At 44.7% G+C, this 20,115-nt stretch overlaps 1 protein-coding gene across 1 annotated transcript in view; it reads left to right on the top strand.

Moving 5' to 3' along the window:
- Positions 1 to 20,115, top strand: part of SLC16A10 (solute carrier family 16 member 10) — a 133,668-nt gene that overhangs the window by 104,845 nt on the left and 8,708 nt on the right. The window contains 1 exon segment of the mRNA XM_021091212.2: positions 14,000 to 14,143. Coding sequence (XP_020946871.2) covers positions 14,000 to 14,143 — 144 coding nt within the window.

A 20,115-nucleotide genomic window follows, 5' to 3' on the forward strand; every position in this document is an offset into this window, starting at 1 on the left:
AAATTCTTGCATAGGACCCGAGCAGTGCTTTTTCTCCAGATTTTCCACTCACTACTTATATCTTCCCTAGAACACTACAGTTCCTCGTTCTTGTGTGTGTATTATGTGAGTGAGCAGACATCTTCTCTCTGTCACTTTAGCCCCACCTTTTTTTCAGATTTTTTTTTTTTAATGGTGTCTATGCTTTTCTTGCTTTGCTAACCTTGCATTTATTTCCCTGCAGATCTCAACATCTGCTGCAATTTGACTACTCAGGTTAGTGAAAATTCACCCATTTATCAGTTTTGTGCCTTAGGCAGTGTTCACCAGCATTCTCCTACTTGATGAATAAGGATCTTTACTTTTCTGGCTACTTGTGACTCGTTAATAGTGAAGTTAAATATCTGCAGAACACTTGCATCAAAACAGACTAGTTGGGGTTTTTTTTATTTTCGAGTATTTTTTTCTCTCAAATTGTAATGCACTAGCATAGGAACATGATAGGAAGACAATACATAATGAATATATAAGAAATCTAGGAAACCAGTCAGTTACAAATAAACTAAACAGAGCTGCTGCTTTTAGGAAGGTTAGAGTAAGTTTTTCCTGTGTTCCAAATTATATTTATTTAGCCAAATGTAAGTATTTACAAATATTTCAACAGTAGTTTTTTATAAATGATGCATGGTTTATTCAGGCGTAAAAATCATCCCTAGCATGTAGGCCCCAGACTACTGAAAGATTTAAAATTTGTGGGGAAGAAAGAACTCCACAAGTATTTAAGAATATCTGATTTTAACTTTAGTTGAAAAGCAGCAGGAGTTCCCATCGTGGTGCAGTGGTTAACGAATCCAACTAGGAACCATGAGGTTGTGGGTTTGATCCCTGGCCTCGCTCAGTGGCTACAGCTCCAATTAGACCCCTAGCTTAGGAATCTCCATATGCCATGGGAGCGGCCCTAAAAAAAAGGCAAAAAGACAAAAAAAAAAAAAAAAAAAAAAAAAAAGAAAAAAAAGAAAAAAAAAGCAGCAGAGGCATACTTTTGTTAGGCCCTTATACTGTATGATGAGTTCAATGTAAGTATGGGAACAGCTGGTGAAGACTGTGGATTTATCTACAAAATACATTGGGGAGGTTTGTGTGGGAAGTGTCCTAACACCTCGGGAAATGATAAAGAAGAAACAGGTAAGGTAGACTAGACAAGAGTAGGGACACAGACTCCTTGTCATTGTTCCATTCCCAGTACCTGGCATGCGCTTGGCACTCAAATACTTTTTGCCCAGTTGCAGGTTGAGCTCATGAGTTGGATGAATTGCTTGAATACCAGGTTTACTAATCGCCCTACTCTATGGCCACTTTTCATTCTAATGGTCCTGTATGTTCTTCTTCAAATTCTTTTTTCTTTGATCGTCCATATATAACCCCAGCTGGTGAGAACAGTTTTAGCTCTGTTCTACAGGGAAAGGAATTCGTTGGTTTTGAGGCTTTTCTCTGTGTCAGGGTGTGGTTTAACACTTAAATAATAGAAGTAAAAATATGCTTATCTGGACTAGTTTCAATGTGGAGTGATTTAAAGATATGGAAACTGGGAGGCAAGAGGTACGTAGTCAGCAGTGCTGAGGTGAAATAACACCTCTTAGGCATTGTTATATCTCCCAAGCTGCTTCCAGGAAAATGAGGTGCCTGAGGGGACCATAGCTCAACAAGTATCCAGCAGATGCCCTGCCCCTCTTGACTCATGCACACATCTGGAATTTTAACTGTTGCCACATGATTATTTAAGTTATGACGCATCAGAATAGCCTCAGCATAAATCAAGTATTCCTGTCCCTGCTTCATTGTATCTGCTTCTGTGGATACATGGTTTTCATTTATACACTTCTTCCTCCTCAGCGCTGAGGCTGTCTCAGAGACTTTTCACAGTTCCCTGCTAGTGTCTCCTGGCTCCTGCCATCAGCTCTCAGGGCCGCTCTGAGTCCTGTTGGGACTGTCCAGCCCTGGGGTCCCCCTCCTGCCTCTTCCTTTGAGGTGCTTTCTAAGCTCTGTATTATGTTCCCCTTAGCAGCAACCTTAGATATGTCCCATATCTAGAGCAATGTGTCAGACCAGAGCCTTGTTTTCTCTCCTGAGACAAAATCCCTAGTTCATAAAACCTAACTATACACATAGTTTATAAAAAAAAAGAAAAATCAATAATGCCATATATCATAAGGAGAAATAAAAGGTAATTTTAAAATAAAATAATGTGTATTTTAAAAGGTAATGCTTGATACATGCGATGACATGGAAAAACCTTGAAGACACTATGAGAAATGAAACAAGCCAGTCACAAAAGATCACATACTGTATGATTCCATTCAGATGAGGTGTCTAGAGTAGTTGTTATTTAATGGGTACAGAACTTCAGTTTAAGAAAATGAAAAAAAAATTTTTTTTTTTCCTTTTTAGGCCACACCTGTGGCATGTGGAGGTTCCCAGGCTAGAGGTCAAATCTGAGCTGTAGCTGCCAGCCACAACCACATGGGATCCGAGCTACATCTGTGACCAAACACCACAGCTCACAGCAACACCGGATCCTTAACCCACCGAGTGAGGTGAGGGATCGACCCTGCAAACTCACGGTTCCTAGTCGGATTTGTTAACCACTGAGCCGTGATGGGAACGCCGAGAAAATTAAAAAGTTCTAAAGATGGATAGGTGATGCTGATTGCACAAGAAGGTGAAAGTACTTAATGCCACTGAACTGTGGCAAAAAGGTAATGCTTGAGCACAACTCTATCAGAAAGATAAAAATAGCCTTCACAGATTCCTAAAACACCCCCAAAGGAGTGGTACTGTTCACATTGTGAATCAGTGTGCAATATTGGCTTGAAACCCAGAAACCGAAGCCCAAGCTCTTAGACTCAGAGGCAGAGCTTAATTTGACTCCAGAGACTCTCCCCCTACTATGTATGGGTAGACCTTTCAATTTTCAGTCCATTAGACGTTTTTCTCTCTGCTCTGCCAGCTCTCTCAATCCAGGCCACTCAGGCTTTGTATTTTCTTATCTATCCTCCTGCAGGGTGTGGTCCTTTTCTTCCTGAACATTTTAAGATCACACACAAGATAGGACCGAACATGTTTAAAGTAATGTTAAGGAGTTCCCATTGTGGCTTTGAGGTAATGAACCCTGACTAGTATCCATGAGGACGTGGCTTCAATCCCTGGCCTCGCTCAGTGGGTTAAGGATCCGACGTTGCTGTGGCTGTGGTGTAGGCCAGTGGCTACAGCTCTGATTCGACATCTAGCCTGGGAATTTTCATATGCCACAGGTGTGGCCCTAAAAAGCCAAAATAAATAAATAAATAATGTTAATTACTACCCCTCAATTCTGAAAATTTTTATTCTTAAGAAAGGGTAAAAAATTGGGGTAGACAATCTCAGAAGTATGTGGAATGATAACAGTGGAGGGAAAACTGATCTGGGCCTAATCATAACAATTTTTAATCTTCATTCACATAAATTACCAAGAGTCTACACATCTTTCTTTGCTCAAGAAGAAACAGAACTGTTTAAGTTTTGGTAATTTACAGAATATATGGCTTATTCGCATTCTAGCCAGGGTCATTAAATAAAGTTATAAAATTACCCAGAATCCTAGTGATGTAAATACTTTCTGAAATTACCCCTTCTTATTTTAAGACTCTCTTAAACTTACAAATTTAACCTCAATCGAACTAGCCCTTTGTTGGGTGCATTTGCTCATTTTGGACTACTTTTCCAAATTCATACAGTTGAACTCTTGATTAGAAACTCCATAAACCACACCTGTCTCTCTGCGTCTGTGTTTAGCTGATCGGTGATTTTTATCACCAGATAAATCCAGGAGTAAGTTTAAAAGAGCACATCCCCCCACCCCACCCCGTGCTTTTTTTTTTTTTTTAAAACAAATGCAAACATGGAGACGCATGATGCCACAGAACCAGGAGTCCACGCGTCACCATTGAGTGTCTTCAGAGGGCTCCACTGAGGGTTAGTCAGTCCGTCATGGAGCCAAGCTGTGGGTCATGGCCCAGCTCCCCACCAGCATCCTGACCAGAGTAGAGGCAGTTTTCCTCCTTCACATATAGCTACTATCTTAACACTTTCCAGCCCATTGGGTTCATCCAGACCAGCCAGGAACCAAGGGTCTGAGAGAGTGGTGACCCTGGTGTGCCAAGAATGATACTCCAAGAAAGAAACTGTTCAGAATCAAACTTGGGTTGAGGTGGAGTGAATACAAATTTAAATAAACCAACAGGGAGTTCCCATCGTGGCTCAGCCATTACAAACCCGACTAGTATCCATGAGGATCCCTGGCCTTGCTCAGTGGGTTAAGGATGTGGCATTGCCGTGAGCTGTGGTGTAGGTTGCAGACTCGATATGCTGTGGTTGGGGCCCTAAAAAAAAAAAAAGAAAAGAAAATTTAAGTTACCTAAAAAATCCTAGTGGCTTATTTTCTGTTCTAAGATGAAGTCTATCTGAATTTCTGAAATTCAGGATTATTTGACCTGGCATCTAAATCCATAGTGGTTTTGACTGATCGTTCCTCTAAAACATTTTGCTAAAATTTTTATCAGCTCTAAATAATGCCGTGTCAGAGATGGACCTTTTCATTTATTTTTTTAATCTAAGGAAAATTACTTTTGAAGCAAAAAGAAAAATAATAAAGGATTTAAAGAATTTTTAGAGTTAGAAAATGTTTTCATGGGGAAAAAAATGTAATTGTAATGTATACATGTAAGGATAGCTTGATCCCCTTGCTGTACAGTGGGAAAAGAAAAAAAAAAAAAAAAGAAAATATTTTCAAAATCAGACCAAGATTTTCAAACCATCAGCCATCTTCCTTCCTTCCAAACTCTTCTCTTTCTACCCCTTGGTGGCTGTTAAATAGATCTTCCTGTATGCTCGTCCCTCTTTTTTCTCAGTCCTGACTTCCATGTGTCTTAATGCCATGTGTGATTTCTGGCACCATGGAAACCTGTCTTAATGACATGGAAAGACTGGCTGTTTCAAAAAGCAAACAGAGCCAACTACCCATGCCTCCTAGAGTCCTGCCAGGCCAAAGGTCTGCTCTCCACTGGGTCAGCTGCCTTGGCGGCAGGGGTACCTGCACCACGGGTTTAGTCACGACTAATATCTTATTAGTAAAAGGACACTTGGCTGCCAAGACAGTAGTCCTTCAAAATGTTGGCAGGCAAGGAAATTCCATGTTTTCAAGGACATTTGAAAGCTGTTGTATTTCAAAGGATAGTCGATCAGTTCATAGTTGAGGCTGACCTAATCAATGATTATCCTAATGCCCATACAGCCCTATTTCAATATTAAGATGTGAAAGGGTTTAATTGTATGTAGCCAACTCTGTGGACTTGGTTTTCTGCTATCTGCAGTCACCTCGCTGGGCTTGCTGGTGTGAGGTGCCCCTGTAAAAAAGTCCTCAGGGAATGCCCTACTGGTCTCATTTCCTTTTGTTTTCTTAGCAAAAACAGAAGATAGAGAAAACAGACAGGAAAAAGAACCCAAACCAAACTGTCATTCCATGCAGAAGATTGCTGTTCATCTTCCTTTGAAGTCAAAGGGTAGTGTAAAGTTTTGATTTGCAACCAAATCTGAGATTATCCATTAACCACTCTCGCAGGCCTCCTACTCCCTTGCAAATGTACATCTGATTTTTAAAGGGGCCAGGCTCTTTTCTTTGTGTTTACCTTTATAAATGTAGCTTTAAGTCAAATGGTCTTTTAGAGTTAGAGAATAGCTTTTCGGATGGTGAAAGGATGTATTCTTAGAAATTACTCTAAACTGCATGCAGATAAAAGGCACCCAACTGAAACTGCTCATCTCAAGAGTGAGCCTCGAGCGAGAGCTGTGAGCCCTGTATGCAGGTGGGAAGCTGCAGAGGTCCTCCTAAGTGCCAGAACCCCATTTGGGGGTGTACCATGGAATCATAAATGATACAGGTCCCCTATCCCCAGCAAGAGTTTATTCTCTTAGAGACAAAAGGGGTGCCCGTGACCACCTGTGATCCACCCTCTTCAGCTTGGTGGTGTGGATCTCAAGAGAAGGGCAGAGCGTCAGGGAATCAAATGCTCACAGACAAGGACAGATGATGACTCTGTGCCTGGAATCTCTTTATCTCCCAAAGGGCACAGTAATTGCAACAACCTGGATGATAAATAGTGGTATTAGGGCTCTTCCCCTTGGTTTCTGCAAAGGCAGTTGTCGTTCTCTTGGTCCCATAGCCTGCAGTGCTCTGTTGGGCCTGGTTTGACCCTGCTCTCCTGGTATTGCTAAAATACTGCCTTTGTTAGCACTTGATACTTGAGTCATTCAGCTGTTACTGCAAGTCCAGTGTCAGAAATAAAGCTAGTTACCTCTGCTTTATGTTTCCTATGGTTTTTCTCCTCTCTTAACTACTCTTTCCCAAAGACATATAGTTTAACTTGTATGTACCAAAGTTTTATCATATTTTTATGTAAACGATTACATGCATATTACATAAAAGGCATTAAACAGAAACCACCCATCCCCTTAAAAAGGTCAAGGGAGGACAGTGAGGCTGGTGGCCGTCAGTCATGGCAGAGCCAGATAACACAATCTTAGAAAACAGTACGGTTTTTTCTTTTCTTTTCTCTTTTCTTTTCTTTTCTTTCTTTCTTTCTGTCTTTTTTTTGTTTTTTGTTTTTTTAGAGCTGCACTGGTGGCATATGGAGGTTTCCAGGCCAGGGGTCTAATCGGAACTACAGCTCTGGCCTACACCACAGCCACAGCAACATAGGATCTGAGCCGCATTTGCAACCTACACCACAGCTCACGGCAACGCCAGATCCTTTAACCCACTGAGAGAGGCCAGGGATTGAACCCGTGTCCTCATGGACACTAGCAGGGTTTGTTAATCGCCGAGCCACGACAGGAACTCCAACAGTACCGTTTTCTAAGGTAATAATGGCACTTCTGTACCAGTGGCCTCCTTGTTTTGCAGATGCCTACATCACTGGATTTCAGGGGCTTTTGTAAGTAAAGGGGCTTGGGATTCCCGTCTGTTGGGCCATCTTCTATTGTGAAACCATCTGTCGAAGAGAAGCTTGAGTTTCTAGTGTACTCACATCAGCTGTGCTGGAGCTGGTCTTGTCCTGTGGCTGCCCGTGGAGCTCTCCTCATGGCTGACTCAGCCAGAGGACGTGGCCTAGGTCCTCAGTGGAAGAGAATACTTGTGTCTCAGTGTCTGGCCCTGCAGCTCCTCGGTGGGGAAGAGGTGCACGGGGGAGAAGCTGGGGCTGAGGCCAGTCCAGCGAGGCGGTCACTTTCTCAGGCTGCCACCTCTGACCTCTCAAAAGCGGATCTGCCTCAGGGCTCTGGTGAGGGGAGAACTTCCCCGTTCAGTTGGCTGGTCAGCAGCACGCCATCCACAGAGAGGCTGTCTCAGCACTTATTAAAGTGGAGGTAGTTAGGAGGAAAGGGAGTTAACCATGAACTTGCTTGTCTCTTTTCCTTCTTTTTCACTCATGGATAAAGAAGGGGCAGATATTGTGGGATCGAAGTTCTTGGTTATCTCTGGATAACAAAACAATAAATAGGGTGTCACACAATCCAAAAGTGACTTCTTTGGTTAGCGAGAATTGTTGTTTGAATGAGGCAGAAGTTTCAAGCTGTCAGTCAGCAGAGTCTGGCAATCCCTGAGAGGTGTGTAGCCCTGGAGTAAATAGATGTTTGAGAATAGAAATGAAAGACTAATTCCTACATATCTGGATAAAGTTTATTTATTTATTTATTTATTTTTAGGGCCACACCTGCGGCATATGGACGTTCCCAGGCTAGGGGTCCAGTTGGAGCTGCAGCTGCCAGCCTGCACTACAGCCACAGCAACGCAGGATCCGAGCCTTGTCTGCGACTTATGCCGCAACTCATGGCAATGCTGGATCCTTAACCCACTGATCGAGGCCAGGGATCAAACATGCATCCTCAGGAAAATGGGTCAGGTTCTTAACCCGCTGAGCCACAATGGGAACTCCTGGATAAAGTTTACTTTAAACATTTACTGGACAAGATGTTATCCCCTGTGTAGATAGTTTCTTCTGATGGAGCTTTGTCTTGGTTTAAATAAGTTAGATTAAATATGGAAACATCTTTTCAACATGCATGTGACTCTGTTGGAAATAGCAGTTTCACCCAATATTCATGCCTTCTGCTAAACTGAAATGTGTGCCAGGCTCCAGAGGATGAGGTATGGGCAGGGATTTGTGAACTAGTTGGTAGCAATCATGGGAGGCCCAGGCTGCACGTAGAGCACACCAGCTCTCCTGAGTACCACTCCCTCCATGAGGAAGGGTCTCTCAGGCCCAGGGATGCAGCACCCCCAGATTCTGTTCTCTAGTCCCCCAGATACCCTCACTTCCTGACAAACAAAACCAAAAACCCCCACGACGTTTTTATTTTGCAAATTTTGGATGAGGGTGGGGAAATAGCTATTAGAAGCTTGAAGTTCACGCTTCATTTAAACAACCATGACAAGAGTAACAAAATTCAATGAAATAATGCTTCTCATAGCTGAAGAACTAAGTTTCCACTTAAGCATAATTTGAATTTACCAAATTTGCTTTATTTCAAAAGACTGAAAACATTTTACCTTATTACTTCTTTTAAGGATTACGAACTAGAGCAGGGGTAGGAGTTCTCTTGTTGGTACAGCAGGTTAAGGATCTGGTGTTGTCACTGCAGCAGCGCAGGTCACTGCTTTGTCTCGGGTTTGACCTCTGGCCTGGGAACTTTTACATGCCATGAGTGTGCCCAAAAAGAAAAAGGTAGAGCAGGGGATGGAGTTCCTATGTGGCTCAGCGGTAACAAACCCAACTAGTATCCATGAGGATGTGGGTTCAATCCCTAGCCTTGCTCAGTCGGTTAAGGATCCAGTGTTCCATGCACTGTGGTGTAGGTCACAGATCCCGAGTTGCTGTGGCTGTGGTGTAGGCTGGCATCTACAGCTCTGAGTCGACCCCTAGCCTGGGAACCTTTTTAGGGTGTGGCCCTAAAAAGCAGGAAAAAAAAAAGGAAAGCAGGGGAAAAAAGAAACTACTAAGAAAGGAGAACATCAGTTTGGCAGGCGGTTGTTTTTAGTTTTATCAAAAGAATGACTGGTAAATGCAGTCTCTTTTGAATACTAAAGAATGCTTCTTAAGGGGAGTTCCCATTGTGCCACCCCATAAATGAATCCGACTAATAACCACGAGGACATAGGTTTGATTCCCAGTCTCGCTCAGTGGGTTAAGGATCCAGCGTTGCTGTGAGCTTTGGTGTAAATCACAGATGTGGCTAGGATTCAGTGTTGCTGTGGCTGTGGTGTAGACTGGCAGCTATGGCTCAGATTCGACTCCTAGCCTGGGAATTTCCATATGCTGCAGGTGCAGCCCTAAAAAAGAAGAAAAAAAAAAAAAAAAGAATATCTCTTTAAAAGTTATACTAAATCCTTTCGGTGTTTCCTGAAGTGGATTTAGAGTCTGGACTCAAATTCCAAATAAAGTTGATGAACACACACAAATACATCTCACCTGCCTTCTATCAGGTTATTCGTTTTCTTCAGAATTGAACTGGAATCCATCTCTGATAAGGACCTAGAAGAATTAGGCAGTTTGAGGTAACTTTTTTTTTTTGTCTTTTTGCCTTTTTTCTAGGGCTGCTTTCTGCGGCATATGGAGGTTCCCAGGCTAGGGGTCTAATTGGAGCTGTAGCTGCTGGCCTACGCTAGAGCCACAGCAACGCCAGATCCAAGCCTCGTCTGCGACCTACACCACAGCTCACGGCAACACTGGATCCTCAACCCACTGAGCGAGGCCAGGGATCGAACCTGCAACCTCATAGTTCCTAGTCGGATTCGTTAACCACTGAGCCATGGGAACTCCTGAGGTAACTTTTATCAATAGCTGTTTTATCTTTGAGGCCACAAGTGAATCGTAGACCATGTCTTGTAGCCATGTTTTTAAAAGTTAAAAAAAAAACAACAACCCACAAATGAAATGTGCCAGGTGAGGCAGCAGCTGGACAGAGGCTCGGAGGCATAGCAGGGAGGACTTATTGGTTAAACTAGGAGCTTGAGCTTCACCCTGAAGGCTGTGGGGCCATAAAAGAATCTTAAGCAGAGCAGCGTTGTTTTTAATGTTGAACTTGATCTGGTGATCTGTGGGAATACAGACTAGAGATTTGGGAGTGGGAGTTCTAACAGGAAGGTTTTTTGTTTCTTTGTTTGTTTTTGCTTTTTTTTTTTTTTTTTTTTTTTTGCTTTTAAGGGCTGTACCTGCAGTATATGGAAGTTCTCAGGCTAGGGGTGAAGTCAGAGCTACCGCCGCAGGCCTACACCACAGCCACAGCAACACCAGATCCCTGACCTACTGAGTGAGGGCAGGGATTGAACCCGCATCCTCATGGATCCTAGTTGCATCGTTTCCACTGTGCCACAACGGGAACTCAAGGAAGCATGTTAAAGGCTATTGTAATGGTCTAGGTAAGGAGTGATAACCCAAAGTAAAACACTGTAGGGAACATGGACCGCAGGAGGTGTGGCTGAGAGATCCAGAGGTAAAATAATCCGAATTTAGTGGTGATGCTGGATCAGGAGGGCGGGCTCATCTAGGATGGTTGTCCAGTTTCTACCTGGGGAGTTGGGCCACCAGGCGTGTTAACTGGAGTGGAGGGAGGCAGCTTGTGGGGGCAGGTGGGTGCAGCAGGGGGCGTGCTGGCTTCAGTGCGCCTCTGGGACAGGCTGGTAGGGATGTCTGGGTCACATAGACGAGTCTGCTTATGTGTAGTTAGATGCCAGAAAGTTTGTGCAGGAACACTCAAAACTTAAGGTGCCAGCGAAAACTGAGCAGTAACAAGGACAGGGATGGATGGGTCAGGTAATCAAGAAAGCTCTATGGAAAAGGTGGGGCTTAAGCGGAGTCTTTAAAAGTCAGTAAAAGAGGCAGCAGAAATGCGTCGACGAGAAGCTATCAGACGTAAAGTTTAAGCAACACCGTGAGTAAGCCCTTCCTGCTGGGCCAGATGGGATTAGGGCTGAGATCAAAGCTGGCCTAATGCAGTTTGTAGACCTGTTGTGTTTGGCATGCATGGGGTTGGTCATGCAGTGTTGTGAGTTTTAGTTAGATGCCAGCATTTCCACACAGAAATCCAGGTTTCTGACTTCTCTTTAAAATAAAAGGTGGCTGTAAAGTTGATTTGGCAGCACAGCAGTCCTAGGGAGTTCCCTTGTGGCGCAGTGGTTTGGGGTGCTGCTGTGGCAAGTGTTCGATCCCTGGCCCCGGAACTTTCATATGCCATCGGTGCAGGCAAAAAACAAAAAAAACCCAGAAAGCCACTGGTGGTCCTGTATGGTAGTGGTCGACTGAGTGTATGCTCTCCCTCTCCAGTGTGTCTGTTTCACTTTTTTTTTTTTGTCTTTTGTCTTTTTTGTTGTTGTTGTTGTTGTTATTGTTGCTATTTCTTGGGCCGCTCCCTCGGCATATGGAGGTTCCCAGGCTAGGGGTTGAATCGGAGCGTAGCCACCGGCCTACGCCAGAGCCACAGCAACTCGGGATCCAAGCCGAGTCTGCAACCTACACCACAGCTCACGGCAACGTTGGATCGTCAACCCACTGAGCAAGGGCAGGGACCGAACCCGCGACCTCATGGTTCCTAGTCGGATTCGTTAACCACTGCGCCACGACGGGAACTCCACTTTTTTTTTTTTTTAATATGAGTTTTATTTTTTTCCACTATGATTGGTTTGCTGTGTTCTGTCAATTTCTACTGTACAGCAAAGTGACCCAGTCATACACACATATTCTTCTTCTCACATTATCCTCCATCATGTTCTATCACAAGTGGCTAGATATAGTTCCCTGTGCTATACAGCAGGATCTCATTGCTTATCCATTCCAAATGCAATAGTTTGCATCTACTGACCCCAAACGCCCAGTCCATCCCACTCCCTCCTCCTCCCCCTTGGCAACCACAAGTCTGTTCTCCAAGTCCGTGAGTTTCTTTTCTGTGGAAAGGTTCATTTGTGCCGTACATTAGTTTCCAGATATAAGTGATATCATATGGTATTTGTCTTTCTCTTTCTGACTTAATTCACTTAGTATGAGTCTCTAGTTCCATGTATGTTTCACTCTTTTATGCTGTTTGCCTGAGTCCTCTAGACATTTGAGTTTTCTGAGTCCAGGACTGGTGGGTAATAAAGTTACAGAGATACATTACTGACAGATTATGGAGGGCTTTTGAGGGTGGGGGAGGGCAGCACCCATGGCACATGGATGTTCCCCAGCCAGGGATCAAACCCGCACCAAAGCAGTAACCAGAGCCACATCAGTGACAACACCAGATCTTTAACCTGCTAAGCCACTGGGGGGAACTCCAATATGGAAGGTTTTTAACATCAAACTAAGGGTATAAATGTAGTCCATGGGCAACTGATGAATAAGGGATTGATGAGACTGAAGCTATAAGAAGGAGAATTATTCTGGACCAGTGTGAAAATTCAGAAGTTAGGGAGAACAGTGAGCTAGTTTTGAAAAGGAAAAGACAGATATGATGGTGTTGGTATATCCAGGTAGGCTTAAAAAATGCAAAACAGAGGAGTACCTGTTATGGCTTAGTGGTAACAAACCTGACTAGTATCCATGAGCACACAGGTTCGATCCCTGACCTTGCTAGGTGGGTTAAAGATCCATTGTTGCCGTGAGCTGTGGTGCAGGTTGCAGATGCGACTTGGATCTGGCATTGCTGTGGCTGTGGTATAAGCCGACAGCTACAGCTCCAATTCACCCCCTACCCTGTGAACTTCCATGTGCCATGAGTGAGGCCCTAAAAAGAACCCCCCCACAAAAAAAATGTGAAATGGAGGTCTTTTAAGGAGATGATACCTAGAAAGGCTCCAAGTGCCACATGCAAACCATCTGGACCACTGAGCCTTCTGGGAAATGTGCTTTGCAGGCTTTTAGAATTCAGGCTGATGTTCAGGGTAGAACAGTGAGTCTGATTGTTTGAAACAACTGTGTGATTTCAGAGAAAGCAGTGGGAGTACAGACATGTTCTGTCCTTGCTGTGAGCACGGACAGGGGCTCAATGAGCAAGGGGTGGAAAGTGGGAGCAAAGTTTTTGTTACGGGGTGCTGATCCTAGGGTTTTGTCACCCGTTGTAACACCTGCTAGTCACTCCTTTTAAAACATTGTCAGGTTGTGAATTTGCAGTCACTGCTCTAAGTAGACAGTAAATTGAGAGGAAAGGTCCTTTTTTAAAAAAATGACTATATTAACATCTTATCACTATTAACTGTGTGTCAGGCCCTAAGTTCTTTGCATAGATTTTTTTTTTTTTTTTTGGTCTCTTTTGAGGGTGGGGGAGGGCATGCCAAACACAACTTTATATATTTATCCTGGAAGCTCCAGTATAACTTATTTCAGTTTGATTCAGGTCCTCCTAGAAGAGATGAAACCCCAGAATTGAGCCTTAAATTGCCTTTCAGGGGAGCAGATGGTGGGCTGGGTCCCTGGGTGAGTGACCTTGAGGGAGGACAAGGCAGCAGCATGATGTGTCCAGAGGTCTCTTTTCTTCCTTTAGCTTATGGCCAGTGGTAACCAATAAAGGGTGTGCTGTTTACCATTTATTTGCAATTTTTAATAACCCTCTTATATAAATTCTTATTTCATGGAGTTCTCTGGTGGCTCAGCGGGTTAAGGATCCAGCCTTGTCCCTGCTATGGCACAGGTTCAGTCCCTGACCTGGGAACTTGTGTGTGTCCTGGATGTGACCAAAAAAAAAAAAAAAATCTTATTTATACAAGGTAAACCATGTTAGCTTTTCTTCATGTGTTCTCATGAGAAATTATCACAGGAAAAATTTTAGAAATATTTGAAGTTGGAGGTGGGTAAGGGTCCATAACATGGTCAAGACCCCAAGGCATTTGCAGAAAGCTTCAAAGCTCATCAGGTTTTCCTGCCAGGTTCACTGTGGCTTCTTTCTCTCTGGTCTGCAGATGAAACATATGAATGACAGGTTTCAAGATGAGAAGAATAAAGAGGTGGTTCTCATGTGCATTGGTATCACTTCCGGAGTCGGACGGCTGCTTTTCGGCCGGATTGCTGATTATGTGCCTGGCGTGAAGAAAGTTTATCTACAGGTACTTGCTTAATAAGCCTTTCCCCCCACCCCCAGGACATTTTTGCTTGTCACCTAATGGCTCACTATATTTACTCATTTGCTTAAATTCTTCGGTAAAAATGAGAATTTTTTAGAACCTAGCTATTTTTACAAGCAGTTTTTCAAGGGCATAATTAGTTATGAGTGTTGGGTTTTCAACATGAGAAACTGGCGAACAGACTACAATCTTCCATGTTTTGTCATGGAAATCCACCCAACCAAAATGTTTTTTGCCTATTGCTTTTTCTAAGAATGGTTTATTTTTGGCATAGTTCTCATAGTCATGTGCCTTTTGCAATACCTTATGAAATCTGGGGGGCGGGGGGGTGTCTTTTGAGTTTCTTTACTGCAGATTGCCTTCTGGGTGTGGCAGGGCGTGCTATTCCAAGATCATATTAACATTCACTTGAGGAGTTCCCGTCGTGGCGCAGTGGTTAACGAATCCGACTAGGAACCATGAGGTTGCGGGTTCGGTCCCTGCCCTTGCTCAGTGGGTTGACGATCCGGCGTTGCCGTGAGCTGTGGTGTAGGTTGCAGACTCGGCTCGGATCCCGAGTTGCTGTGGCTCTGGCGTAGGCCAACGGCTACAGCTCCGATTCAACCCCTAGCCTGGGAACCTCCATATGCCGCGGGAGCGGCCCAAGAAATAGCAACAACAACAACAACAACAACAAAAAGACAAAAGACAAAAAAAACCCAAAAAACAAAAAAACATTCACTTGACAAAGATTTCAGTGACTCCTCCATGCCAGATACTGTGCTGGATGCTACAGGTGAAACCTGGTCTGTGCGCTCAGTAGCCAGTGGTCTCCCGGGAAGACAGACAAAGTGGTGCTGCAGCACAGAGGTATACTGGGTAGGCTAGGTAGGGGCCAGAGAAACATAGCCCAGGAAAGGTCTGAGCAGCCTTCCTGGGTTGGTGGAGTATTAAGAGGCGAGTAATATAGTTAAATAGATTTAAATGGCTAGGAAAAGTAGGGAAGGGTGTGGGAGTTCCCTTCATGGCTCAGCTGTCAATGAACCTGACTAGGATCCATGAGGACACAGGTTCGATCCTTGGCCTTGCTCAGTGGGTTAAGGAACCAGCATTGCCATGAGCTGTGCTGTAGGTCACAGACGAGCCTTGGATCCCACCTTGCTGTGGCTCTGGCGTAGGCCAGTAGCTGTAGCTCCAATTCGACCCTCTAGCCTGGGAACCTCCATATGCCTCAGGGGTGGCCCTAAAAACCAAAAAAAAAAAAAAAAGTAGGGAAACGTGTTTAAGCAGAGGAAACCACATGGCAAAGAGATGGAAGTGTGACATTGTCTGTTATGTCCAGGAAGCGGAATGTTTGAATGGATTAAGGAGAGAATAGCAGAATGACTGCTGGGGGTTAGGCAGGGGTAAGTCGGGAAGGGCTTTTATGAACATGAAAGAGGCTGAGGCCTGTCCTGAGATCTACCAGGAGCCATTAGGGATTTCAAGCAAGGGAGTGAGAGGACATGAATTATATTTTATAAATTTCAGGAGTTCCTGTTGTGGCTCAGTGGTTAATGAATCCGACTAGGAACGATGAGGTTGCAGGTTTGATCCCTGACCTCGCTCAGTGGGTTAAGGATCCGGTGTTGCCATGAGCTGGGGTATAGGTCGTAGACTTGGCTCGGATCCCACATTGCTGTGGCTGTGGTGTAGGCCGGCAGCTACAGCTCTGGTTCAACCCCTGGCCTGGGAACTTCCATATGCCATGAGCGTGGTCCTAAAAAGACAAAATAAATAAATAAAATAAAATAAAAATAAAACTAGACAGTAGTGAAGTTTATACAACCTTATTAATGCACTAAACCCCACTGTGAATTGTTCACTTTAAATGGGTGAATTCTATGGCATGTTAAATTACATTTCAATAAATCTCTTATCCTAAAAGAATGTGGAGGCAAAGAAAAAGATTGAAACAGTCTAGGCAGGAAGAACCAGAGCAGAGATGTTGGGATCAAACAGAGTAAAATATGGGTACAGGGAATGCGAATTCAGTGGAGCCACCTAAGCTGGGCCTGAGATTTGTGACTCAGGAAGCCGTGGAGGGTTTTGCCGTTTTATCAAGATCCATAATTCAGTAACTTAGAGATGATGAGTTCGTTTTTGTCATTTTAAGTTTGCAGTGCTTGTGGGGAAGCCAAGCTGAGTTTGGATGGAGCTCATGAAAGAGTGTGGCTAAGAGATCTGTGGGACTGTGGGATTCATGGGCTTGTGTGGGGTGACTGGAGAGTGTGGAAGGGAGACGTGAAGGGCGTGGCCAAACTGATCGGAAAAAGTGGGGCATATGGTGGTTCTGGGGGCAGGAGTAGTCAGTAGGGTCAGTAGTGCGAAGGCAGTCCCATTAAAGATGGAAAGGTTTTCACTGGATTTAAGATAGAGAAGTTTCAGTGGGGTGGCAGGTGCAAAAGACTGATCATGACCAGCTGATTAAGTGGAAATGTAGGCAACTTTGTCCAAGAGCCTGGCTGTGAAAGGAGGTAAAAGGGAGCCAAAGGGGAACTTGGGGCTGGGGAGGGCACATCGGCTCACTGTAGAGATAAGAGGCGGTATGTGAGCAGGGCCTAGGAGGAAAGGTGGGACTTGGGCGCAAGACAAAGATTGGAAGAGGTATTGATTACAGATAAATTGCCACTGATTGATGTGAAGTAACAGCCACCCCTCCGCATGCTGGACAGGGAACGAAGTGCCCCACATACATCATCTCCTTTATTTCCTGTCCAGCCCTTTGAGGAGAGGACTAGCACTACTTCCACTTAGGGATGATAATGCTGAGGATCAGAGAGACTGCCTCACTGTAGGTGCCTGTGTTTATGTCCAGGCCGGGAGTCAGCCACAGGAAGAATCCTGTCATCACACAGCTGGAAGGAAATTCAGACAGCTGGTAGAATGCCACTTTTTAAAGTAGTTACGGTGCGATGATCATTCCCCCTTTTATTAATACCTAACTGTGAATATCCCTGTCCAACATTTAGCGAACATGGCTCAAGTATCAACGTCGCCCTCTAATGGACAACTGTTGTATTACAGACTTCTGGTTTCCTTTGATTTACTAAAAAAAATTCTGGAATTCCCAAGGTGGCTCAGTGCTCATGAACCCAACTAGTATCCCATGAGAACTCGATTCTATCTCTGGCCTCACTCAGTAGGTTAAGGATTTGGTGTTGCTGTGAACTGTGATGTAGGTCACAGATGCAGCTTGGATCTGGCTGTGATCTAGGCTAGCAGATGCAGCTCCCATTCAACCCCTAGCCTAGGAACCTCCATGTGCCTCGGTTGCAGGCCTAAAAAGACACACACACACACACAAAATTGAGTGCCTCCTGTGCCCCAGGCACCATCCTAGATGCTGGTGGGGTGATACTAACAAGACAGACATGGTCCCTGAGTTCCTGGAGCCAGACTTGACACGGGAAAAAGCTGGGCGTGTCTGGGGACTTGAGAAGACAGGGAGAGTGGCCTGGACCAGGCTGGAGGGAGCACGGCTCAGCAGGAGGAGGGGCCACATTAAACAGGGCCTTGACATCCAAGATGAAGGGTTTTCCCTTTAAGTGTAGTACGTCTTTGTTGGAGAATGAAGTGATTTTATATCTTAAAGTCACAGCGGCTGCTCTGCGTGTGGAGGATGGATTACTGGGAGGGAAGCAAAAGTGTAAGCAGGGAGTGCGCCCAGTTAGGAGATCAGTGTGTCCAGGTTAGAGATGATGGAGGCCCAGACTACGGGGCTACGATAGATGAAGTCCTGGTACATTTATAATCAACACTGTACTCCAAAACAACTCTAGCGAGTTCCCCCCTAAAGGTGGGGCAGTCAGGCCATTTACAACATTTTGGGGGCACATATGTTAGTGTTTCATGTAATTTACAGAAGAAAATGTAGCCTTTGCTAACTCATCCCACGTCTGGTCTGTGGTTACACAGCAGTGAGTTAGGAGTCAGGAATTTCATTTGGGATGGAAGGCTCACCACAACCTGGCTTCTTTTAGGTTGTCTCTGGTTTTTTTCAACCATGTGTGGTACACATATGGCAGCACATGCTGAGTCACAGGCGAGACACCTGCAGACCAGAGAGGCCTCCAGTGTGTCCTGTGCTTCGGGGAGCCAGCGCCGGCTCCATGCTGTGACATAGTGGTACAGGAGCCAGTACAGGCCACGCCCCATAGGCAGCTGGGCTCCCGCCTCCACATCACTCCCCATAGCTCTGTCCTCTTTCCTGCTGCCCTATCAGACTTCAGTGAGGTTTTTTTTTTCCTTTGTCCTTTTAGGGCCACACCCTCAACATATGGAGGTTCCCAGGCTAGGGGTCCAATCGGAGCTGTAGCCGCCGTCTACGCCATGGTCACGGCAACACGGGATCCGAGCTGAGTCTGCGGCCTACGCCACAGCTCATGGCAATGCCGGATCCTTAACCCACTGAGCAAGGTCAGGGATCGAACCTGAGTCCTCATTGATGCTAGTTGGGTTTGTTAACCGCTGAGCCACCACAGGAACTCCCAGTGAGGTTTCTGATTCTCGGCTCTGTCTTCTCTGCTTCGACCAGCTCCAGTGCTGCCTGCATGCTTATTCCTTTTCTCTCCCTCTCACCCTGCCTGGGCATCCGCCCTTTGGCCCAGCATTTAAGGGTTGGAACGCACCTTCTTTGCCTGGTCTTCATTGGCATGTGTCTCCTCAGACAAGCCTCCCCCCGCTTTCATCAGTTACAGCTCAGCCGTGTGGGGTCTTGGTAGTTCTCATCCCCTCCAGTCCCTGTGACACTGGGTTTGAGTAGCAGCCAGGCCCAGAACACACTTCACAACCTGCCACATGGCCTTCTCTGGAGCACAGTCACCTTGGGTTTGGGAGGCGGCAGAGCAGAAAAGCGCAGGCTCTGGGCTGAGATATGACTGGTCTCCAGATCGGACAGAGAGCTGTGTGATGCTGCATGGTGACAGCTTGTGTAAAGTGCCACTAGAGCGGATCACAAATAAATCCTTGCTTAGATGATGTTTTAACTGAAGCAGATCCTGGATCAGGTCTCGAGTAAGGCGATTTTGCTTATCCTGGTTTGGACATCTTTGTTTATAGGTCACAAATATATCTTACACTTTTGCTTAAGAGTTCTGTATTTAAACTTCTATCAAAGTCCTGTTCCTGGTATTTTCAGTCTAACAATTCTAAGTGCTGAGGGAGGAGATGACTGAACCATACTATACAGAAAAAAAATAGTTAAAGAAAATCTTCAAAGAGGTTCCGGGGTACTTTCTTGGGAGAGGAAAGGTGTGTCCTGGTATCTTTTGACCATCTTTCTTAACTTCAAAGGCCTGTCTTTCTAGTCACCATTAAATTACTGCAGATTTGTGTCTTTAATACGTAACTGTTTCAAAAGTGTGAGAGTGTTTTTCAAAGGTGAGGAAGTTGTAACTCTAGTGAAAGAATTGAAAATTCTGGATTTAGATCACTTCCCCGTTGTGTCAGATTTCTCTGTGCCATGGAGCTACTGAAGTGTGGACACCACATCTCTGGACATAGAGTAGACAAACCCAATAACGTGTGTGCACAGGAATGGTCTGGGAGGATCATCAAATTGTTGAGAGGTTATCCTTGACAAGGAATGTGGGCAGGGTTGAGAGTGGAGGGGCTTGAGGGAAGAAGACTTTCATATATCACTGTCTACATTTTTCTAAGATATTACTGTGTTTATTTTTCTAAGATTTGAACTTTTTCAAGAATGTACTCCTGAATAACTTTTGTAATTAAGACAATTTTTTTATAATTTAGAAAAATTACTTCCTTTCAGGAATTCCCATCGTGGCTCAGCAGTAACAAACCCAATGAGTATCCATGAGGACTCAGGTTCAATCCCTGGTCCCATTCAGTGGGTTGGGGATCCAGTGTTGCCATGAGCTGTGGACACGGCTTGGATCTGGCATTGTTGTGGCTGTGGTGTAGGCTGGTGGCTG

The sequence above is a fragment of the Sus scrofa genome, chromosome 1, assembly GCF_054392235.1.
Source record: "Sus scrofa isolate SSC_HxYL_T2T_F1_AM1 chromosome 1, Sscrofa_HxYL_maternal_Yorkshire_Landrace_v2.0, whole genome shotgun sequence".
Taxonomy (NCBI): Eukaryota; Metazoa; Chordata; class Mammalia; order Artiodactyla; family Suidae; genus Sus; species Sus scrofa.